This window comes from Nelumbo nucifera, chromosome 6, assembly GCF_055504915.1.
Source record: "Nelumbo nucifera cultivar China Antique chromosome 6, China Antique-T2T, whole genome shotgun sequence".
In the NCBI taxonomy this organism is placed as follows: Eukaryota; Viridiplantae; Streptophyta; class Magnoliopsida; order Proteales; family Nelumbonaceae; genus Nelumbo; species Nelumbo nucifera.
In genome coordinates, this window is record NC_142654.1 from 20,328,819 (window position 1) to 20,353,946 (window position 25,128).

Below are 25,128 nucleotides of genomic sequence, written 5' to 3' on the forward strand. Positions count from 1 at the left end.
CCAGTTTCGTAGACGGTTCCCAAGCCAAAATGTCCATCCATCCGGGTCAATAGTGGTTCGAAAACCATGGCTTTTATGCTTTTGGATTTTCACTATTCAAAGGTTTCTTCTGCTATGGGCTTTATTCGAATGTGTGGTATATTCCTTTTTTTTTTCATTTTCTGCTTTTTTTTGTGTGTTTGGTCTTCTTCTTCAAGATCCTCCAAAATGGTCTAGGATTTTACCACCATTTTATTTATTTCCTTTTATTTTTATGAGTTTTCTTGTGCAATTTTTTTAATTTTCTTACAAGACGATCTGCTTTGTCTCTTTCTTTGATTGCATATATGTTGAGCTCCGTCTCAAAGCGGAACTTTAGACTCGATTTTCTATTTTTTTTCCTTGGTTTTTCCAGTTTGGTGGATTTACTGCCAATTTTTTTATGTGTTTAAGGTCACTTTGGATTTATCTTTCAAGGTTTTGGAATCCCTTGCAATGTTCACCCTTCCCATGACTATGACTATAAAGTTATTTCGTCTAATTATTGACACCTAGGAAAAACAACCCAGAAACGGAACCATTTTGGCCATCGGTTTACAGGTCGACAGTTTAACCGTAAAGTTTGAATGGATTGCCCGCTCTGACAACAAAAATTAAAAAAATAAAAAAATAATTAAAAATAAAAAATGGCCAAAAACCGTTGAATGGGTCGACGGGTCAACAGTTCAACTAACCGGGTCAATTGGTCGTTGACTGATTCAATGATTTTTGGACAGGGACTAGGTTTGGGGTAAAACATAACCGATTGCCTGGACAGTTCCCAGGTCAAACTGTCCGGGTCAACTGGGAGTTCTTGGTGTGAAACAAAGGACAACTATGAAGTAGAACTTAGAACTATCACTATATGATTGTGTTCTTTTATATGAGATGCTTTACTGAAGCAACATTTAAAAAACAAGTACATGATGATTTCTTTTAAGTCTTTATTGAGTTTCAAGACTTGAATACTTATAATAGCAAGTTTCTTAACAAGAAACCATTGTCTTTTTTAATATAGCAAATAACAATGTTACAGCTCCATTCCAGCCCCTACTTCGTAGGGGCCCCTCCACTAGTATATCTATTAAAGGGAAAGGGGTGGTCTCCCCTTTTCGCCAAATGGCAGCATTTCCCTTTATATATGAATTTTCCGATATAATAGCTAATGTTTTAATCGTTGGATAGGATGACCAATGTTGGTGAAGTGTTGGTGCAATGGCTGTTTATTTCAACCTTAGAGATGGAGGTTGTTCCTATTATGACTTTTGAGATGATGGCTTCGAGAAGGCCTATTGCTAGCTCGCCGGTCATGGTTCATATATAGAGGTGTAAAGTGGGCGATGGCGGACCGTGCCGCCCTCCCCGGTGGAAATTTTGGGGGTTGGCCCAGCAAGGCCCACGGCCTAGGCCCAAGCGGGCCCATGCCGTGGGCTTGGGTTGTGCCAAGCTAGGCCATAGGGCGGGTCTTGGGCCTAGGCCGAACCAAGCTAGACTGAATCACTAAATGGACTATGGATATCAGGAATTCAGGATACAAATAATAATGAATTTACGATTACCCAAAGAATAAATAAATAAAAGTATAAAACAATTCAAATAGGAATTTAAGAATTTTATTTCATTTAAATTTGAATGAATAATGATACAAATTACAAAGCATACAATTATACAAATATTGAAATTATGAAATATACAATGGTTGGATACTTCATAAATCATACTTCATACTTGGATGAATGAAATATGAAAATGGAATAAATTAATAAAATATAAAAAATGCAATATAGAATTATAGACTATAGTCTATATAGTTACAAATTGAAAATACAAAATTACATTAATAACAAATAAATTAAACAAAATTAAAACAAAATTTGCAATAATTTGACAAAATAAAATTGTGGGTTATTTGTTAAAATTTACAATTTAAACAAAATTTACATATACATTATGATGAAAGCATTCACACACTTTCATCATCTGCTTCAGGTGAAAAATGAAATATCCGGTGTATGTAGTAGTATCATACCCTCCTTTGTCTTATAATTGTAAAGTTGTAATCTATATTTGCATCATGATTCATGACTGCATCTAACCAACCCTGGTACAGTGGTAGTGTGGTACCTGCAGGTCCTGAACTAAAACAACTAAACAAGACTCTGATGAAATTGTAGCTTGTAGACACCGGAGGGGTTAGTAGATCACAGTCCACGAATCACGTGCCGTGGTGGGATTGGCTGTGAGAAATGTTCTCCAAGACTCCGACTTTTCCCAATATTTTTAAAATTTATTTTCCATCATTTCAAAAATTCATTTAAATTATGGGTTATTTCTTCTTCCTTCTCATGTGTGAGAAAATGTCTGGTCAAATGGCCAGTACCACCCTTGCTACAATAGTTAAAGTATTTTCTACATTTTTGGCAAACTGCTCTTTTTCCCTTTCCCTCAATATTATCTATTTTAAATATTCTCCAAATTAGGCTACTAAACTTGGGGTTTTGGGAAGAGCTGACCATTTTTTTTCAAATTCTAGAAAAATAAAATTAATTTAATTGGACTTACCCCGGATTGTCAGTTCAGAATTCCAACTTGATTTCAACGGTTAAAGCCTTTCAACGCGACAACGTCCAAGGCTCCAAGCCTCCCAAATTGCTAACTTGAAGAATCAGACAATCAACCAATCAGATTATGAGACTATCAGAGTTCACTCAGATTGTAGAGAATGTATGAGAGACTAAGAGTATGAGAGACAAAGAGAGTGAGAGACTGAGAGAGGAAAGCCTAAAGAGATTAAGAGAATAACTTAATAAGAGAATTGTTGAATGTTGATTGTTGGATTGGTGTGATGATTGATGAGAATGGTGGAGGACAGGGCTATTTATAAGAATTGGACATAATTCAATTGCCCATAATACCCAAAAAACTAGTTGCTATTTAGTTGTTGAGAGGGGTATTTTGGTCATTGTAAAGTTATTTATAACTTTATCCAAAAAGCCCCACAAACTAGTTGTTATATAACTGTTAAAGGGGCATTTATGTCATTTTTTAACCCCCTATAACCAAAATACACAAATACCCCCCTAATATGACTATTTATAGCTGTTGGGGGGGTATTTCTGTAATCCCCCCAAAAAAAAATAAAAAAAAGCTGAAGTCGTGCTGGCCCTTGGCCCAGCACAACACGAACCTCTATGCCAAGCCTGGCATGGCCCATGAGCCCATGACCCGACCCGATTTACACCTCTATTCATATACATTAATATTAGACCTCGGCATTGAGGAGCACAACCTGATCCATGAGAAGTTGGAATCGCTGTGAGGAGGATGTGGCTTGACTCCCATTGAATGTGAACTGTGAAGCGATGAGGTTTGTAACGTCTTTCTACGTCAGTTTGCATTATTAAAGGTAGGCATCATGTGGCTGAGCATTAAACGAGGAGGTATGCTCTAACTGAGGCACTAAGCTCATAATGCATGGTTAGAGGCGAGCCTCTCATTAAGTCTTATTGGTGAAATATCATAAATGCCCCACGGGGCCTGTGAAAAGATGAGATTATCGAACAGGTAATACCAATTTTTGCAATTCATGGTTTGGTTCTTCAATTTTTTCGATTATATATATATATAATATAACTAACTTAATAGATTAATCGCATTTTTCCATTTGATTAAATTTTCGATTTCACGTGTCAAGACTTGCTCGGACCGAAATATATATTATAGGCCTTAGAGTATTGGGCCCAGCCCGGGCTGAGAATGATCACCCTGTCCTACTCCTACCGAGATGGATAAACTATGATTTTCTTTCAAAGTCAATTAGATAAAAACAAAAATCCAAACTGTTCTCTTTTCTGGTAAACAAATCCAACGGTTCTGATCCTAAGCCTATTGCCTTTGGTAGGACCCATTTCATATAGTATGCACCCTATGCTTTCTTGCCACGTTTTCGTAGTACACTTGTCTGTCGTCGATACCCTAAACTTTAAAGGAACACAGCTCAGAATTTCTCGAGTCACCTTCGATCCTTGGACGGGTTGCTCGGAGTCCATCGTTCCCAGATCAAGATCAAATTTTCTGTGAAAACTTCTCGAAGAATCAGGTACCATCACGAACCTCATTATCTCTCTCTCTCTCTCTGCGAAATCCTTATGCATAAAATTTGCAGAATTGTAAACTTTTTGGATTGGCAATTTCGAGAATCACAGATTTGAGCAGGTCGAGATCTTAGACGAACTGGTTAATCAGAGAAATAGTTTCAGATCTAGGTTTAAAATATTTTAAAATCGTTATTTTTGGTAAAATCTCTGTATAATTAGAAGCATTTTGGATAAGAAACAGGCAATGCGCCTTCAGAAATTTACAGAAAATGCTTTCCTAAGATTGTAGAAGGTTTAGATTGTCTCGAATCGTAGAGGATTTACATCTTTAATCATTTTTTCTAGTAAGGTGAATAATGATTTTCTTTATTTTTCCCTGTTTGGAATTTCTGTTTAAATTTTCTGAGTTACAAGTTTGCATCTTCTTTTCTGGCTAGACATTTAATCGTCAAGATGTCGGGCCAAAGTCAGCGCCTGAATGTAGTTCCCACTGTTACGATGCTCGGAATCATGAAGGCTCGCCTTGTTGGCGCCACGAGAGGTCATGCCCTCCTCAAGAAGAAAAGTGATGCCTTGACTGTGCAGTTCCGAGCGATCCTCAAGAAGATCGTCTCTACTAAAGAATCCATGGGTGAGATCATGAAATCTTCCGCCTTTGCATTAACTGAAGCTAAATACGTTGCTGGAGAGAACATTAAGCACATTGTTCTTGAGAATGTCCAGAATGCTTCCCTGAAAGTTCGATCCCGTCAGGAGAATGTTGCTGGTGTGAAGCTCCCCAAGTTTGAGTACTTCACTGAAGGCGAGACCAAGAATGATCTAACTGGGCTGGCTCGAGGTGGCCAACAGGTCCAGCAATGTCGTGCTGCTTATGTGAAAGCAATTGAGGTCCTTGTCGAGCTTGCATCACTGCAAACATCGTTCTTGACTCTTGATGAGGCAATCAAGACCACAAATCGCAGGGTTAATGCTCTTGAGAATGTTGTGAAGCCGAGGATGGAGAATACAATAACTTATATCAAGGGAGAGTTGGATGAACTTGAAAGAGAGGATTTCTTTAGACTGAAGAAGATACAGGGGTACAAGAAAAGGGAGATTGAGAAGCAGATGGCAGCAGCTAAGCAGTATGCAGAGGAACAGGTTGCAGAGAAAGTTTCGTTGAAGAAAGGGATTTCAATAAATTCTGCACACAACTTGTTGTCAAAAACGGTGGAGAAGGATGAGGATATAATTTTCTGATCCGGAGGTTAGTTTCTTTCTTTTTTTGGCTCTTCGGTTTGTTCAGGAAGAGTTTATTTTTATGATTTTGATAGGTAATACTATTGTTTGAATAAGTGTTTGATGTTTGTCTTCGTCTGTCTAATACCTTTTTGTACAGTAATTCTTAAACTTCAGAAAAGAGACTGGTTAATTGTAACAATAATATTTTTCTTGTCTTACATCATTTATAGAATTTGATTTAGTAACAGAAACCACTTTTGAAGCTTGAGGGATTTCAGTGGACATTGGAGCTTAATAATTATCAAAATCAATGACTGGAGAAGGATAAGTGGAATATGAATTTATCAAATAGGGTCTCCTGTGTGCTTGACTAAAATTGACCATTTCTTAAAATATGTTCTCAAAGCAAGGAAAATTTTATTACCATTTCATTTTTCAAACTATGTTACCATTCCGCTTATTTCTTTTATTGGTATATATTTGTTGTTCAAGACTTTTTTAAGACAATTCATTCTGTTTAGTCTAGCAAGAGATGCCACTATGGCACGAGGAGGGAGGTCCAAAAATTGGGATTTGCCTTAGTATAGACCAGTATTCCTATGACTCAATCCCTTTTCTTATGCTTCCCATATTACTTTTGGGGCACAGGCCAGATTTACATTCTTCGATTGTTGTGCACAATTTTATACAAGGTTGTCATTGTTTTATCTTCCATGGAGCATAGTTCACTTTAATCCTTGGTTTTTCAGGCAAGTGCATGATGCATCATCCTTTATTGAAATAGCTTTAAGGCACAGTTAGAAACCGGAGATTCATTTACAGCATGGTCCAAAGTATTAATACTCTCAATATGCAAAATTTGCGTATCGAGAGTTTTGGCTCAACAAAATTGTTACTTTGTTTTTTTTTTCTCCTTTGACAATTGACAGGAGACCTGTCAAATCATATACTAAAGTATTATAAACTTGAAATATTAAAATCCTTTATAACTGGTGTTTTGGTGACCAAAAGTATCGTAATGATACTTTGATCCTTCATTTGCAGAGAAATTGATAACACCCTTCAAACCCATCACAGACCACACCCCACTTGAGTTGAGGCTCATTAAAACCTTGGACAAAGCTGACAAATTTTGCCAAAGCCATTCCAATCATCCTCCCATTTCTATTCCTTGCTCATTTCATTTATATGCCCTGCAATTAGTCATTGAGCTAGCTTTTTGATGATGAGCACATGATGCATTGCAACAAATCAATATGTAATCCAACAAGAGTTGCAAGGATTGCTTTCAAATTCTAATTTAAATGGATCAATTATGAAGTTTAGAAATATTATGTCATTGTCTTCTTTTTGGCTTAATCTGATACACAGAAACAATTTGATCCAATTTTTCATTTTTGGTGTTATTCTTCCACATTGAATTTTAATTTTAGTGTCTAATGTGCCAAGTGCAGGTAAATATGGGGAAAAATTTGGATTTAATTGAAGGAGAAAAATAAATCAGCTTGCTTTGTTTTTGAAATTTGGGCTTCTTTCCAACAGGAAGAGATGTTATTTATTTACAGAGGTGCAATCTGATTGAAAAGAGTTCGCTAAACTAAACTAAGTGCCCACGTTCATAAGTTAGTCTTCTGAAGTTCTGGACTTGCTTCTGGTCAATTTGTCTGCTTATCTTCTAAGAAGAACCTATCTCTGGGAGGTGGTTGTACCTTAGTGCCCAGAATTGCCTGGGTGTGGTCATGTTTCATATCAAAATCATAATTCAAGCCATTTCATTTTGGATAGAAAACAAACTTAAACCATGCTTTGTAACTATTTGAAATGCAATTCCAGATAAAAGAAGGCTATTTTTCAAAGTCATCCATCTTGCAACTGCACCCCCTCCCCCCACAATGCATACAGGCCCCACATGCCACCTTTATTTAGAGAGTTGCATAGTGTATACTATAACATTGTGGTAATAGAGAATCTTTTAATAATATAGTTTGATGTTTAAATTCTATTTACATACAAAATACAAGGTTTTGCACAATACATATTTGTATTTGTACTCCTTTCAAACTGAGCCTACGTAAATAGAAGCCAACAATACGTAACAAAGGACAATGAGGGATGGAAAGTCAGCTAAGTGGTTATGTAAATGCTTTTTTTTTTTTTTTGAGAATATGTAGATGTTTTTTTTTGTGAATAATAATTTTGCTATTTTTAATGAAATTAAAGTGTTACATGATAAAAACCATTAATCAGATGTAACCCCATGGATATGATTAACAACAGTTGACCATCCACTTGAACCCTTCAAATAATTTGTTACATGATAAAAACCAATAATTTGTTACATCTGCTAATCCATTGGCCCCTTGTTATGAAATGTGTTTTTTCTTGCCTATTCTGCGTAGGCTGTACTCTTTTTTTTTTTCCTACTTGGAATTAATATGGTATATTCACTCCCTGCTACTAAGCCCTTCATAGCAGGATTTCTTTCCACCTTCACTTTTTTCTTAATAAAATTTCTTGGTCATTGTTACTGATAAAAAAATAATTAAGAAGGACAATAAAAATCTCTTATTTTGTTTTGAACCTATGATAGTTGAAGTACTTTCTAATAAATCAGTATGTAAGTTTGTTGGGCATTTACACACACACGCGCTATAATATATGCATGCACATACACATGCATACGTGTGTTTCAATGCCACTCCAAAAGTCTCGAGCAAATTTGAAGCTCTGTACACCGTACTTTCTGCTTCTGCACCCGCTCCCGTTCAAGCTTTCCATGATTTGGGTACTAGGATTATACTGTGTTTTATAGGTAAACTGGACAACAGAAATGACCTGTAAATGGAAAAGAGTAGAGATACTAGGATTGCCTTATTCATTGCATTCTTTTCATTGGTTACTTTACACTGTTACTGACGAGGAGAGTGGAAAAAAAAATCATCTTAAGTTTCCTAGCTTAAATTTTCATAGTAGCACGTGGGTAACAAGATTTCTAATTGAAGAAGTGAGAGCTCTTTTTACAAACCTAAATTGTTTGTTCAGGTGGCCTCCTAGAATTGCAAGCAGTTTATCAAACTCACTAGCAAGAGCGGGTGTTACAAAGAATAATTCCATGTGAGTAACCCAGGACAACGAGATTTGTAGACAAACAAATTTATAAGAAAATATCAGCAATATGCTGCTTCTTTCTACCCTACCACCCTATATTGTGGATAGTAGGGATTGTCTTAATCATCTCAATTTTTTTTTTTGTACTGTTAATTATCAAAGAAGGATTTCAATATCAGTGCTTGAAGTAAACAAGATTTTTGTTTATGGTCTCATTGCCTTGAGTTGAAAGAGGAAAGGAGAACCCTTGGGTTTGAGCCCTAAATTGAAAGGAAATAGATTCTGAGAAATCAGGGGAAGAGATGATCCTACTGCTTCAAGATATCATATCAGTAGCATGGACCAAGGTCATTTACAAAGTAAATACTTGCTTTTGGCTCTTTTGAGTTGCAGGGGTGGTTTGTCATATTTACACAGTGAGTGAAAACTTTTAAAGTTGTAGATCAAAAAGGACTTAAAATGTTCATCACCTCTTCTTAGTTGTTACTCCAATAACCATTAAAAGAACCTCTTTGGCTGCATTTCTCTGTTTGAATTCTTTAAACTAAATTGATCAGTCCTAGTAGGGGATTATAGAAATCTGGACTGGTTAGTGAAAAATGTTGGAATTGCCAATTTAGGGAAATCTCTTAAGCTACCCCTCAGTTTTAGGAAACAGACTTGTATTACCCTACTGTTTGCAAAATCCCTTAAAGTACCCCTGGATTTTCTGACAATTGACTAATTCTGCCCCTACAGTTAGTATGCCATCACATTCTGTCCATAACTGATAGTACATGATTATTGTAACTTTTATAAAACCCAATTTTGCCCTTTGTTTATCAACAACAAAACAAGGAAAACTTTGCAGGTCAAACAAAGAGTACTGGATGTTTTCCCTGAATGAGTTGCCAAGTTTTGTACAATAGATTTTTAGCTGATATTGATGGCTAATGTTATAAGTTGCTGAAAACTTTATGACAAGGATCAGGTCCAGTCTTGGGCTATGGATCATGAGGGGCTTGTTGCTCTTTATGTAATCAATTGTTTGCCATCGATGAATTCTACTGAAACTAATCTTATCCTTCTAATGCAAATAGATGGGAGTGAAAATTCTGATTGACTTTTACTTTGCTTGAGGTTTTATTTATTTCATGTTACAAGTCAAATAGAGCTAGAAGATCTAGGAGCAGACCAAAAAAGGATATGGGTTGAAGTAGTAAAAAATGATTTAAGGCTCAAAATTTAAAAATGGATCATATGGCACTAAACGGAGCAGAACAAACAACATGATTCATGTGTTGACACCATATAGTACAGTTGGGACAAGGCTTAGGTGGCGTTTGATAACACTTTCCAGATGCCAAAAAACTTGATTTTTAAACATGCAACCCAATTGTGTTTAGATTCAAACACAGACTCTAATAAGATAAAATAGATTTGAAATGGTAAGATATAGTTCAGTTGTTTAACATAGACACATTTTAGAGCTTGGACAATATTGCCTCTAAAACTTTTCAAAATGGCTCATATTGCCCCTTCCTTTAACACAAGGCTTGTGTCTTCTCCAACAAGCATTGTGGTCATTGGCGGTGATGGTGGCCTTCTATAACATTTGGAGGTTGAGGAGGACCAATAATGTTGCTATATTTCATCATTAGAGGAGGCCAAAGAAGAGTAAGGAGAGAGAGAGAGAGAAAAGTTCCTATTACCGGTTTGGTGTAAATGGCTACAATGATGGGGGGAGGAGAGGAGGACACACACAGATAGATAGATAGAGGGGGTGAACTGGGTTTTATAAGTTTCTTCCCAAACTATTGCTTTTTCAAAAAGGATGCAATACAATATGACTCAAAGCAATAATTTGAAATGTAGAAAATACAAAGCTAATAAGATTTAGATTGAATGTTAGCAAGAAATAAGAAGAAATAAGAACAGAAAAAAAATCTAAGCCAAATGGGTGAAGTCATGATGTTATAGTTAAATAATAAAAAATTTAAAATATATAAATTACAAAAATTATAAAAATTGTTTAGAAAACGTATGGGCATATTTTTCTCATATTATATATCCATCATATTAAACAAATGTGTGATATAAAATAATAATAATAATAATAATAATAATAATAATAATAATAATAATTGTTATTGTAATCTAAATTTGGCATGTGCGCATTTACTAGTATTAGTAAATACACCATAGTTGAACTCCTGTTTTTATTGTTGTAAAATGTGATGATTTTTTATGAAATTTTTCAAATACCTTCCATTTTGACATTTGAATAAGAAATCCTTATTCATAAAAAAATAAGAACTCCTAGGATTAAGAGAATTACAATTCAACAACTCTTCAAGTTTTTTTTTTCTTTTTTTTTTCAGAATTTCTGTTCCATCGAACTTCAAATTTAACTTTTGGCAGCTCTTCTTGAGAATCAGTCATCCCCCATTGTAATTTAAGGAGCTTGAATGCAATCTTCCCTTTGATATAAATTTTCTTTTCAACATATTATTTATTCCTACCTGAAGATATGTAGATGTTAGAGCACGAGTTACCAGTAATTCACAAGCTGAGTTTGTAGTTTGTACTGTAAAATGTTGGAAGCCATCCGACTGCGACCTGGATCATATCCCAGCTCCCAGGGACTCATGATTCTAGGGATTTCCAAACACTCTATGCTTCTTGCTTCAAGAGAATCTATTATGTCTCAGAAGTTCCTCAGGGCTTAAGAGGCCCGCTTTTCCAAATGAATCATGTTCAGCCAAACTCATTCCCAGATACCACAACTTACAAGTCTCGATTCAAAACTACAGAAACTCCTATCATAAAAATAATAAGAAATAAGAAATTTTTTACTCCCAAAGCCAGAATAAGCTGGGAAGAAAATTCCCGGAATCACGTCCATCTTGACATAATCTGGAACTGTTATCCTTGAAAATCGTGCTCAAAGCGAGCCTCGGAAGTGTTGCTAATACCTTCACAGTTTTCATGTTGATCAGTCCTCTAATTGCTACTTCAAATACAAAAAATAGGTTTTCTTAAACAAATTTTTCATTATGAAAACCCCAAATCATCAATTCAAGTTCACCACATACACTACTTTCATATGAAACAGCACATCCATCCAATGTATTGTAACTCGCAACACATTAGACTTTAAGGTTATGTTTGATTTGAAGGAAAAAGTACGAAAAGGAAGGGACCTGAGCCCAAACTGAGTTAGGCTGCAATTTTATAAAGGATGGGCTTGGACTTTTGGTCTTCGAGCTGAACCTAGGCCCAAAGGTTTGGGCTTTTAAATACATATGTCAATTTTTAGTACGGATTAATTGATCAACCCAAACCGGGATCGGGCCCAAACCCAACCCCAGTAAATTAAATTTTAGTGCGAACTAGGCTCAGGTTGAATAGTTCAGGCTTTTACCTTATGTTTGGGCTTTAGACCCAATTCTTAGGTTAGATCTAAGCCCAGCCCAGCCTGCCCAACTTGCACCCCTATTAGAGTTGGGGTCTTTGAAGAATCATAATAGCTTGAGTCGCAGCACGTTGGTTTGGCAGGAAAACATCGGAAAAGAGAACAGTCTCAAGATTTCACGGTTTCCCCCAGTGTTAGATTCAACAGGGGAAAAATTACTTAGAGTTAAGAAAATCACTAAAGAACTTAAATTTTTACAGGAAGTTGCTTTCAAAATGTAAAAATAAATAAGACCTAGGGATGCTATTAGAATCATTTGACCAAAAGACATGGTTGGTAGGATGCTTTGGCGTGTCCCATCCGGATGGCCCCTTTTTTACAGGACCTAATTTGAAGTTTCTTCGAGGTAGAACCTTTATTTTTCAAGTTGCTTTCACACCAATAAGATAAAAGACTGTTTGGATAAGCATTTGCTTTTGAGCTTTGGCATGTAGAAAACAAAATTGAACAAAAAAAAAGTTTTTGAGTGTTTGGTAAGAGTTGCTTTTAAAAACATTTTAATATGAAGCTAAAACACTTTTAAGCCCCAAGAAACAAATCCTAAAAATGGGCTTTGTGCTATTAGACTTTGAAAGCTCAAATCCTGAGGCTTATCCAAACACAACCTGAATTTCTAGGAAAAAAAATGAAAATAAAACATTTTATACATATAACCTAACAAAACAAAAGAAACCTGGTGGCGCAATAGGATTATCTGCAAGCAAAAATTCTGCACACTGGAAGCATGGGAATCCAGCATACATGTATGGGAGATGTTCCCAATGTGCGGCTGGATGCTATGTGCACAAAGTATTTGCTTTCAAGAGATCCGGGCTCCCTGATGGTAATGCCAGTAACAGAAAAATCATGGAACCGAATACATGCATTTCTGGGTGCCAAGCTAGCAACGTGTAATAGGAATAGAAGTATAAACTATCGGGGTGGGGGGAAAGCACGGTTACACATACAACACAACCCTTTTTTTTTCTACACTGGATGGAGACGGAGGAAATCACATGTAAAAACAACATAAGCCAAGAATGTACTGGAAAGCAGCTCTTTCCCAACGAAAACCAAAAATGGAATTATTGTATGAGATCAAAACACAAATACCATATGGGGTTGGTTCCCTTGGTACTTGGCAGCAATGCTAGCAATAATGAAGCAGGCTGCTATGGTCTTGGTAATGGCCTGGTTACTCTGGAACTAGAAGCAGATTCTCTTCCAATAATACCACCTGGTTTAATTGTGCGAGAAACCCTGCAGGAAAAGTAAGCAATTCTTAACGAGACAGAGAGAATATAAAGAACAATCTGAACCATGCCCATCAACAATAGATAAATAGGGGACAGCTGGAGTTCTTACCCTTGATTCCTTTGCAAGGCGTTTTTCCTCATAGCTGCATGAACTTTCATCTCGTGACTGTAAAAGGATTAGAAGATAAGTGAATAAACCAATAGCTTGAGGCGTCTACCACAACAAAACCCAAACAGAGTATTCAACCATGCCCTAGACAAATGTTCAAAAAGACAATAGGAAGGGAGAGACACCTTCCAGCCTAATTTAATAATTTCATGTCACCCCATCATGGCATCTGCTATCAGGCATTCTTTAAGCAATAAAAAATCTCCAAAGTATTTTGGTAAATCTAACGGAGATTGTTAAATCATATTAAGTAAGTATTCGTTCTCAAAGATACCTTGTGCAAGAACAAGGCTAATGGCTTTTACCTCATCTTATTAGAGCATATTACCTGTTAAGGAACTCCAATTTTGCTTTTTTCATCAGGTTACCCTTCAAATTGGAAACACTACTGGAAGATCCACTACCTGCCAAGGATCACCAAGGTAAATCAAGTAAACACTAAATACTAAGCAAAGATGCATCCTCTTTAATAAGGGTGCCTCTTTGAGGTGCTTTGCATATGGATGTATGCCTGTATCTGAATACAGCATTGAAAATTTATAGAATCACAAATGTAAAGCAATTGAAAGAAATGGAAGAATTACCCCAATTGAAATTTCGTTTATTACTTGAAGGTGGAACCTTTGTACAAATCTGAATTTGCCGACTTTGTTTTCCTATAACAAAATAGTCTTGATTGAATGCTCAATATCCTATAGTTTAAAATATATAAATAAACCAGTTCCTATACAGTGTTCTCTCCTATCATGATTAATGCAAGTATAGCTTAATAATTGTAAATCCATCTTGCAGAAAAATAAAAAAAAAAATGAAATGAGCAAACTATTAACATTTGCATTGGCACAAGATTATTGATCCTTAATACAAAGTTCATCATCCTCCCAAAAGAGTCATTGAGAAATTCTAGTTGTAAATAACTCATTGGATTCAGTTATAATGTACTATAGAAAGCTCTCAGAAAGCCATAAGGTGTGCAGTAGTGGCATAGGAGTAATAAGAAATAAAGTAACTATCATGCTGAAAACAGTAAATAAAATAGAGGGTTTAGATGGGCATAAAACATAATATCTTGCAAGCTAATGTCAAATGGGTTCAGGTTCATCTGTTGGATGTGACATATATCAAGGAATACAATTGTCGTTGGGGTACCATAGATTCAGCTAAGATGGTTGTGAGTATAGGAGCATACATAAGCAGCTAAGCACATTATCCACTTAACAATAAAGCAAGCATATTGTATTTTAATAACCTAGGTTCAACTGTACTGATCCGACAAAGGATCTTCAATACAATGAAAAACTTCAAAATGTATATAAAAGTCTATACTGCATAATATGGATGTTGATAATTTCACATATTCAAATTTCAGATTTTAGTTGCAGTATTTCTGATACATCTGATCTGCATAGCTTTTCATACAGTTTTGGGGAGCTCCTCACCCCCCTTCACATCTATATTAATACAATACTTTTTACCGCTTATCAAAATAAAACAATATCACTGATCAGAAAAGAAAAAAGAAACAATATCAACTGCTAACCTGTGGTGTTACAATTAAGTGGCACATACCCAATGCATGAAAATCTAGAATAGAAACATGGGTACAGATTTGGTGAATCTGACACATCCCATGCCAACAACTTCTTGAACGATGTGGAAAGTGTGGGTAAATGAATGGTCCAGGTATCTTGAATTGAAAGATCCTTGAAGTTGCCTTCAGTCCTAAACCTTTAAACTCCAGAAATTGGACCACTCATTTGACAATTGGAGAAAAACCTTTTTCTATATTCAAATCCTAATTTTATGATATTAAAAAAAATAGCTTTTTCATGACACATACCACACCAAATTGGAGAAAAGGGTAAAGATACTCTTTGAAAAGTTAGTAAATGACCAGATGATGCATATTCAAAGGTAATTATATCATCAGCACCAGCTGTGCATCTTCTTAGCAACCAACTGTCCTACTAAAAACAAATGACATAATGCATGAATTCAGAATTCAATAACAACAATTTACATGAGCAATGCTGGACATAATGGTCATGATAGCTTTGAGTATATGTTACTGTTAAAATAAGTTAACAGATGTAAATTTGAAGTTTATTTAGATAAATAGGTAGAAGTTGAATTTAAATAAAACCATGCACCTAAATAATTAAAGAAAAGAAGTAGGTAGCTGGAAGTGAACTTGCACATGGGTTTTATAATAGCAGCTCAGTAGTTTGGATGTGTTAAAGTGAGCCGAATAGGGGTAGTTTAGTCATCTTATGTTTGTTAAGTAGTTTGCTTATGTGGCAGTTTTATTAGAGACACTCTGCCCCACACTTAAGTAAGGGTAGTTTAGTCTTTGTAAAGGTCATTGGAATCTAATAAAGATTAAGGGGGTCGACTGTATGGGTGTCCATCAGATTTCGACAGACCCTTATTTTCTTTCTTCTTCTTCTCTTCTTCTTCCTCTTCTTCTTCCTTCTCTTCCTGATTCGGGTTACTGTAGCAGCATTCGAAACATGGTATCAGGGCCATGTTCCTGACCTACTTCAGTTGGTAAAGCACCTCAGCAATGTTCGTGACTCTTCTTCCTTCGTTTCTGATCAGTCAATGGAGAGAACTGGTTCGCCCTAGGTCTGAATCATCACAGCTCGTCTCTCTCTGCTGCACATAATCTTCTTCATCAAGAAAAGTGACTTCAACAGTGAATGGTTGGTTGAGACTCTCAAAGGAAGGTCGGTTATCTCTTCTTGTGTTGCTGGTATTTCTGGGTAGAAACCCTTCAAGAAGCTGTTAGTACTAATCAGAACCTAGAGAACTAGGTTCATTGTTGCCCTAGAACGGGCAGTGTGTACAGTAGCCGAATGGTGTAGGGGCTGCTGTAAGTGGCCGAGTGGTGTAAGGTGTAATGCTGTGACATAGCTGAGTTTTTGTGGTTGTGTAGTGCCCTCTTAAAAATGTTAAACTATTCTGAACTGGGTGTAACAGGTTTGACTATGTTGTGGTGCTTGTGTTGCACAATCCTTATTGAGTGGTTGTAAGAGGACTTACATGTGATTAGTGAGTGTTAATTGATGCTTATGTGGTTCGTGGTGTTGTGAAATCAGCAGTAGTGTGAATAAGAACAAGGCGTGGGTACCCACTATTGTGTTTAGGGGTTGCTATAGGTGCTGAAACATCAAATTTTGAATTATAGCAGTCAGCTTGTTGTTGAGAATTCAGGTTAGAGGCAACTGTGAAAGAGTGCAATGGCAGCAATAGGAGATGAATTTAATGATCAGAAACCTAGTGTGGTGGTTTCCCCTGACTACCTAGGTGTATAGATGACCTCAATTAAACTGAATGGGGAGAACTATGTTCCATGGGCTAAATCAGTGGAAGTTTTCCTCAAGGCAAAGAGGAAAGTGAAGCACATAAAAGATGAGAAGCCACCGGCTAACTCTCCAGGGTTTGATGATTGGGAACAAGAAGATGCTCAAATCATGACTTGGCTATAGAACAGTATGGAACCCAAAATTAGTGCCAACTTCATGTTTCTTGATACGGCTAAGGATATATGGGAACATGCTAAGAAGTTGTATTCTGGACAAGATAATACAACAAGAGTATATCAACTTTATCAGGAGTACTTTGATTTGCAACAAGGAAACAAAACACTAGAAGAGTACTATGCCTGCATGAAGAATATAAGGAATGAACTCAATGTCTATCATCCCCTCACTCCAGATATTAAAGTTCAGCAACAGCAAAGGGAACAACTAGATGTTACAAGATTCTTGGTGGGGCTGAAATCGGAGTATGAACCAGTTAGAGCCCAAATATTAGGGAGCTCCACCCTTCCTACACTTGAGGAAGTATTCTCACGGCTTCGCAGAATTTCTTTGGGACAGACAGAGAATCCCACATAGTCTGATAGATCAGCACTTGTAACAGCTAGAGGAGGTGGACACAGTACAAGAGGGGGAGGACATGCCTCCCGAGGGGGCCGTGGCAGTTCCATGATTGGTCGGGGTGGTCGTGACTCAGGGGGAGGCCATGGTAGAGGGAAGAATAACTCTGCAAGGAAGTGTACTCGTTGTGGCAGGGAAGGACACACAGTGAATTTCTGTTATGACCTACATGGCCCTCCCTCTAAATGGGCTAATCATGCTGTAGCAGGTGAGGTTGACATCGGTGACAGTAAATAGGCAGACTGAACTCCTCCCACATCTACATCTACTTCTAGGAGGGAGATGGTGAGTGTACCGCGTGATGAGTATGAACGGTTCCTTCAAACTACTTCACAGCATGCCACTACCACACTTGCCCACTCAGGTATTGCTTGCATGTCATCTAGAACCTCTCCCTGGATTATTGACTCTGGAGCCTCAGATCATATGACCGGGACTCCAGGTGTGTTCTCTTCTCTTTCTGAAACCTCCACATCACAAACTGTTACACTTGTCAATGGGTCCTCATCTCCCATCTGTGGTATTGGTAATGTTGACATGGCTTCTGTGCCCTTATCATCTGTTTTATATGTACCTAAGTTTCCATTTAATCTTATGTCTGTTAGTAAAATAACCAAAGCTCTTAACTGTTCTGTTACCTTCTTTCCTTCCACTTGTGTTTTTCAGGATCTTAAGACGGGGAAGAAGATTGGTTGGGGGCATGAAGCTGGTGGATTGTATTATCTTGATGGTGGTGGATCTTCAATTGCTCTTCAGACTTCACTTACTCCTCTACAATGGCATTGGCGACTGTGACATCCATCACTCAAGGCTCTCAAGATATTGGTTCCGTCATTGAGTCATTTGTCAGTTTTGCAATGTGAGTCATGTCAGTTTGGGAAACATCGTCGTGTGTCCTTCAGTCCAAGAGTTGAGAGTCGTATGTTGAGTCATTTTTCTTTGGTTCATTCAGATGTTTGGGGTCCAATCAAAATAGAGTCTTATAATGGGTACAAGTATTTTGTCTCCTTTATTGATGATTGTTCAAGAATGACATGGATTTACTTAATGAAAGAAAGAAGTGAATTATTTTCCATTTTTCAAAAATTCCATGCTGAAATACGCACACAATTTGGTGTTCCAATCAAAGTTCTCCGTTCAGATAATGGTCATGAATACTTTCTTACTTCATTTCAACAGTATTTAGAACAACATGGCATTATTCATCAGACCTCATGTGCATTCACCCCTCAACAAAATGGGGTAGCTGAACGGAAGAACCGTTAGCTTCTTGAAACTGCTCGGTCTATTCTTCACCACATGAATGTTCCTAAACGGTTTTGGAGTGATGCTGTACTCACTGCATGTTTCCTCATTAATCGGATGCCCTCTTTCATTCTTCATGGTCGGTCCCCCTTCTCTATCTTGTTTCCCACTTTATCTCCATTTCCATCAACTCCTCGTGTCTTTGGTTGTGTGTGCTTTGTCCACAATCTAACTCCTGGAATAGACAAGCTAGATGCACGCTCAATTAAGTGTCTTCCTTGGCTACTCTCGGACTCAAAAAGGGTACAAGTGTTATAATCCCATTACCCAAAAGTGTTATGTTTGCCCTGATATCACCTTTTTTGAGTTTGTACCCTTCTTCTCAAATCCTGAAGCACCTTCGTCTCCACCCTTACTTCCTCTTCCTCTTCTTGTCAGTGATCCAGTTCCAGATGCTGTTGTTGGAGTAGACTCATCACCTCATTCAGTGCAGATCACCACCGAACAACAACCGATCCGACAAGTGTATATACGTCGAACGACACCGGCCCCTCCTCCAGCTTCTACCTCATCTGCGGATCCTCTCATGGCTCCCATTGCTGAACCTTCAGACCTTGACCTACCCATTGCCTTACAGAAAGGTAAACGCAGTTCTACCCTCCATCCTATTTCCAATTTTGTTTCATTATCTCGTCTTTCTACCTTACATCGCCAGTTTGTTTCACTTTTGTCCTCTATTTCCATACCTAACAATGTTCAAGAAGCTCTTAGTTCACCTGGATGGCAGCGGGCAATGGAGGAGGAACTTTTTGCTCTTCAACATACTCAAACGTGGGAACTTACTACTCTCCCACCTGGTAAGCATGCTGTGGGCTATAAATGGGTGTATACTGTGAAATACTTGCCAGATGGTAGTGTGGAGCATCTGAAGGCTAGACTTGTTGCTAAAGGTTACTCACAATTGTATGGAGTGGACTACATGGAGACATTCTCTCCGGTGGCTAAGATTGGTTTTGTTCGTGTACTAATTTCCCTGGCAGTTATGTATGATTGGCCTCTGTTTCAGCTTGACATAAAAAATGCCTTCCTCCATGGTGATCTGGTGGAGGAGGTATATATGGAGCAACCACCTGGGTTTGTTGCTCAGGGGGAGGATGGTAAGGTGTGCAGACTGAAGAAGGCAATTTATGGGTTGAAGCAATCACCACGTGCTTGGTTCGGGAAGTTCAGCGAAGTGGTGAAGAGTTTTGGAATGAAGCAATGCCAGGTTGATCACTTAGTGTTCAGCTATGACTCAGAAGCTGGGAAGATCTTATTAGTGGTCTATGTGGATGATATTGTCATTACTAGCAGCGATAAATTGGGGATTGACAAACTAAAGGTATTTCTGCAAAATCATTTTCAAACAAAAGACCTTGGAACATTAAAGTATTTCTTGGGAATAGAAGTTGCCAGGTCAAAACAAGGTGTAAATCTGTGCCAAAGGAAATATGTTCTTGATCTACTGGAAGAAACAGGACTGTTAGGTGCAAAACCGGCGGAGACCCCTATGGAACCAAATGTTAAGTTGAGCAGTGATACAGGAGAAGTATTTGAAGATCCTGGAAAGTATAGACGACTAGTGGGAAAGCTGAACTATCTGACTATCACGAGACCCGACATCTCCTTTGCAGTCAGTGTGGTGAGCCAATTCATGCAGAACCCTCGTATACCTCACTGGGATGCAGTTCTTAGAATTGTAAGGTATCTGAAAGGAGCTCCAAGCCGTGGGCTATTGTATAAAACAGAAGGAAAACTTGAAGTAGTTGGGTATATAGATGCAGACTGGGCAGGCTCAGTGAATGATAGAAGATCTACTACAGGCTATTGCACATTTCTTGGAGGAAATCTTGTGACATGGAAGAGTAAAAAGCAGACGGTTGTGGCCAGAAGCAGTGCTGAAGCCGAGTATAGGGCCATGGCACACATTACCTATGAATTAGTGTGGTTGAGGAATCTCCTACAAGAAATTGGGTTTCACATGGATAAACCTATGAGATTGTACTGTGACAATCAAGCTGCACTCCATATCTCTTCCAACCCTGTCTTTCATGAGAACAAAGCACATAGAGGTTGATTGCCACTTTGTGAGGGAGAAGGTTCTTGCTGGAGAGATAAATACAGAACATGTGGGCTCGAATGATCAATGGGAAGATTTGTTTACAAAAGCTCTAAGCTCAGGGAAAGTGAACTATCTATGTAACAAGTTGGGATTATATGACATATATTCTCCAGCTTGAGGGGGAGTGTTAAAGTGAACCGAATAGGGGTAGTTTAGTCATCTTATGTTTGTTAAGTAGTTTGCTTATGTGGCAGTTTTATTAGAGACACTCTGCCCCACAAGTAAGGGTAGTTTAGTCTTTGTAAAGGTCATTAGAATCTAATAAAGATTAAGGGGGTCGACTGTATGGGTGTCCATCAAATTTCGACAGACCCTTATTTTCTTTCTTCTTCTTCTCTTCTTCTTCCTCTTCTTCTTCCTTCTCTTCCTGGTTCGGGTTACTGTAGCAGCATTCGAAACAGGATGTGATATAAAAATAACTTTATCTAAATGTATTGACTGTTACTTCAGAAATAGTACATTTGGTTTATTATAAATGTAGAACTTCATTCAATGACAAACAATTCTCAATAAACCCCATTACAGTTGATGCCAAATGCCAATAGAAAATGCAGACATAAATGAGAATCTGAAGTTTGAACCAGTAAACATAATAAAGCAAATTACTTGGTGGAAATAATAAAGAACTATATATATATATATATATATATCGAAACTGTAAACAATGGGGTGATAAAGAACTTACTAACAACTTCCTTTTCATAAAGCTGCTTAAGTCGATCAACTGATTTCTTTTGAGCTTCATCCCAGTCTTTCAGTTTTGCCTGAAAGCAATCAAATAAATCCTTTCTTACAAAATCGATGCCATGGATGTTTGACAAATTAACTGCAACTACATTAATGATAAGAAAAGATCTCAGGACAATCAATTACAAAGACAATATAGCAATACATTACCATTATCTAGAAGAGAAAACAAAATAGGAATAAATGAAAACAAGAGAAAGCATTACGTCGTATAGATCCCTCCATTTAAATGACACCTTCCTCTGTTTCATCCTCTCAATAACAAGATTGGCACTTTTAGCACCAAACTGTTGTTCATAGAATTTCTTCCACAAGCTATCAGTTACTGGACTCAGGTCTCTTCCCTGCAAGAATTTGGCAAATGCTCATTTCTAGATTCTACCAAAAGCAAAGTCAAGATATTAATTTAAAAGTCATTAACTAGTTAAAAGTAAGTAGAAAACCATTAATTAGAAGGCCGAACTTACTTCCGTAGACTTCTCAATGTGCATCAACTGATCCACTGTACAGTGAGGCAAAATTTCCTTCAATAAGTTTATGTCCGTTTCCCCAACATCTCCAAGATACCTAACATTATCAATTGCAGTTCTAATGCACAGATCAACCAAAGAAGGAGGCTTTCTTCTGAACATCATATTTCTCTCCAGAACAAGAGCAATCTGGCTAAGTAAAAGATGGTAATAGGAGTCTCAATCAGCTATGAAAATACCCTGTCAAACAATGTTAAACAAAAATACACTCTATTAGTGATTACAGTGTATTCTTATATTACACATTGTATCACAATTACCAAATCTGGTAGTTCTGAATAAATAAATAAATAAATAAATAAATAAATAAATAATTGAATATAAATACCAGTATCTCACAGTAGCATAAATAATTGGATATAAATAAATAAACAAATAAACTAAGTTTAACCAATCAGGAAAAAAACCAGTGACAACAACAAAAAATAATCGGGAAAGAGAGAAAAAAAAGCAAATTTCAGAATGCCATTTCTTGCAGAATATCAAAATTTTTCCAATAATTTCAAAAGAAGCTCGTTTAACAAGATCTTCCATTATCCACAGGAACACCCGTAATTCTAAACAAATTTGAGAAAAAGGAAATAAAATAAAGCTAGACCATGAAACCAAGCAAATTCATTCAAACTCAATTACTTAAGCTTTTAATTCACCAGAAAAAACAATCAATTCCTTGCTTTGTTTATCTCGATATCAACTCAAAAACAAGAGTTACAAAAAAAGTAAAATCGACTTCAGAAGCTTTCATTTATTGATTAAAAAAAGAAAATTTTAGATCAGTTCCATCACCAATTAGGTTATACACAACGAGATCCGATGGAGCAGAGTATGGATTTTTTTTTTTTTTTTTGTTATTTTGAAGCCAAGCAGAGTATGGATTGAAGTAGACAAACTCAAGATATAATAATATAGAAAAAAATCGAATTAGGGTTTACCAGATGCCTAGGGACGAAGATCGAAGGCCGGAGAAGAGACCATTGATAATTAGACTCCAATAAGAGAAAATAAGTAAATAAATAAACCGCCAAATATTTCCTCTGTTCTGCAGAATTCGTTAACGTTCACCGGCCCTCGACTCCCTCGATCGCTTATAGCCCAGGAACGAATCTGTAAGAAGATGCCAGGGGAATCTCTTGGAACTACGCTACGAGGCAGTTGGCTCAATCTTGACACGTGTACGGTAAATGACATAGCTGGTCCCAGGATATGTGTGGATCCTAGTGATTCATCATTGGCTACACTTTTCTGATTGATTTATATCAGCCATTGATTTGAAATTAAAATCTCATATATTGTAGATTCGGATGGTTTGCCTTTGCCCATTTCGGCTGCACCAGGGATTCTGGGATTTTTAGGCTGCCTTGGCTGTATCATTCACGAATCACACGTGCGGGTTTTAAGATGTGCCTAAAACTCACCATGACTTGCGTTACCATTTCAACTTGACGTTAAACAAATTAACATGTATTAATAGATTACCATTTTGCCCTTTATTATATCATTTTTCAATATTTTAGAAATACCTCTATTAAAATTCGATCCAAAACCCATTTTTCAGCTTTCTTCGAATTCTTTCAAGTAACCTAATGAGAGCAAAACGTCTCTCAACAAATGGAAATTTTATATATAAGACAGTTGGACGCTTAAGGGCATTTTAGTCATAAAAATATGTTTAATAAGGTTGATTCGCCATTCAGGGATAATTTCATCATGAATATTACATTTATTTGGCATGGACAACTTCTGCCAATGCACACTAATGATGCTCTAATGGATGGTGAGTTTAGGAAAACAAAAATTACTGACGTGGGGTTTCTTGGACATTTTGAAAAATTATGGTAAATTTAAGAAAAATGCTAAAAAGTCATGGTGAGTTTTAGAGAATTTCCCTAAGATTAAAAACTGATGATTTGAGTAACTGAAAAAACTGGAAACGAGATCAAACCAAATCAAACCCTACCCAATGGGTACTTGCCCCTATGGGAGTCCTTTTTTTTCTTTGAAAAATGGATTTTGAAATGGGAACAGGTTTTGAATTTTTATAACTTGTATGGGTATAGATAGGGTATAGTATTAGACTAAGCCGAGCATTTTATTGGATGGCATATGAAATTATGTAGTAGATGTTAAATGTAATAATATTTTGAAGTTTATGTTAATGATAGTTGATAGTTTATGTGTTTTTACATATTTAATCAAATCATTCAAAATTTTGATGTTTGTTCATGCTATTTTACTTATTTATTACTCATATATAATAGGAAATAATAGAAGATTAGATGCAGGTTTAGACCTACGCTGCCACATCCGACCCACCCCACCTTCAAATGCAAAGAGGGTTTTACATTTTCATGTGCAAGGAGGGTTTGAATTCTGAAAATCCAACCTATTATGGGTTTTGGGGGGGTATAACTGTATAAATTAGAAGGTATAAGGAGGTGAATAGAGTCTAAAATTTATAAAACCCTCTCCAAACCCACTCTATTCTCATCCCTAAATGATGCATTTAATATTCATTTGTCAAATTTGAGCTTGCATATAATCCCATTGAGGTGATTGGGTCAGATAGGCCCACAGATCCAAACTGACCCAGTTATAGAGTTTTATTACATGTAAGATCTCCATTTACATCATATTTATTTTTGATAGATATCTCCATTTACATCATATTAGACCTACTAGTCCTGATTAATAATTGGTCAGTTTTTCATTTATTATTTCATATCTCAACTATATGGGATTGTCAACATCAATTCTGTTTTGTCATTCTATTCTATCATATTTATATCTTCTAAGAAAATGGCATATCTATTGTTAAATTATGAAAACTTAAGTTGTGTCATTCCCAGCGTACCGGATGGCCTCAAAATCCAAGCCTGGGACGGTCCAGTTTCTACAGTGGTCAGGCCATATCGGCCCACGGGCAATAGGCCGGAAAGACCCACTTTATAGCTCTAACCCCTAGCCCTTTCATCCCTTCAACAGGTCGAGACTAGATCTACCCTGACTCAGACTAGACTGATCCATTGGCAGCCCTTTATCTAATCTATTCCAACCTGCTAAAATTTAAGCATTTATATGTATGCATACAGTTTCATAAAATTAACATATATCTATGTGGTTGGTTTGAATTTTGGTTGCGTTTGGGAGTGCTTCTCCAACAGAATTTTTGTGCTTTTCAGTTTTCACACTAGAGAACCCAAAA

General features: G+C 36.9%; 1 protein-coding gene and 1 pseudogene across 3 annotated transcripts; one reads left to right on the forward strand and one right to left on the reverse strand.

Annotated features, from left to right (window-relative positions):
• The first annotated feature begins 3,962 nt into the window (after positions 1-3,962).
• Positions 3,963-8,616, forward strand: LOC104608425 (V-type proton ATPase subunit D pseudogene; annotated as a pseudogene). 2 transcript variants are annotated; one of them, XR_016077611.1, is made up of 3 exons: positions 3,963-4,117; positions 4,553-5,361; positions 8,379-8,616. The product of XR_016077611.1 is annotated as a V-type proton ATPase subunit D pseudogene, transcript variant X2 (transcript). The 2 variants fall into 2 exon arrangements; XR_016077610.1 differs by lacking the exon at positions 8,379-8,616 and adding an exon at positions 6,791-7,193.
• Positions 8,617-12,745: 4,129 nt separating this feature from the next.
• On the reverse strand, positions 12,746-23,032 carry LOC104608424 (transcription elongation factor B polypeptide). Its single transcript, XM_010274423.3, has 8 exons — positions 22,859-23,032; positions 21,864-22,106; positions 21,603-21,740; positions 21,335-21,413; positions 13,887-13,958; positions 13,631-13,706; positions 13,243-13,299; positions 12,746-13,137 (listed from the first exon to the last, which is right to left on the reverse strand). The coding sequence occupies exons 2-8, from the start codon at positions 22,029-22,031 to the stop codon at positions 13,050-13,052; spliced, it is 678 nt and encodes a 225-aa protein (XP_010272725.1). The 5' UTR covers positions 22,032-22,106; positions 22,859-23,032; the 3' UTR covers positions 12,746-13,049.
• Positions 23,033-25,128: the final 2,096 nt, after the last annotated feature.

Bases quoted from the DNA above. Each gene is read 5' to 3' on its own strand.
- LOC104608424 (XM_010274423.3), bottom strand. From the start codon at position 22,031: ATGATGTTCAGAAGAAAGCCTCCTTCTTTGGTTGATCTGTGCATTAGA. The intron at 21,414-21,602 runs GTAATGCTTTCT...GATTGCTTTCAG, and splicing joins AATGGAGGGATCTATACGAC to GCAAAACTGAAAGACTGGGA. The intron at 13,959-21,334 runs GTAAGTTCTTTA...ATTTTGTTATAG, and splicing joins TTATGAAAAGGAAGTTGTTA to GAAAACAAAGTCGGCAAATT.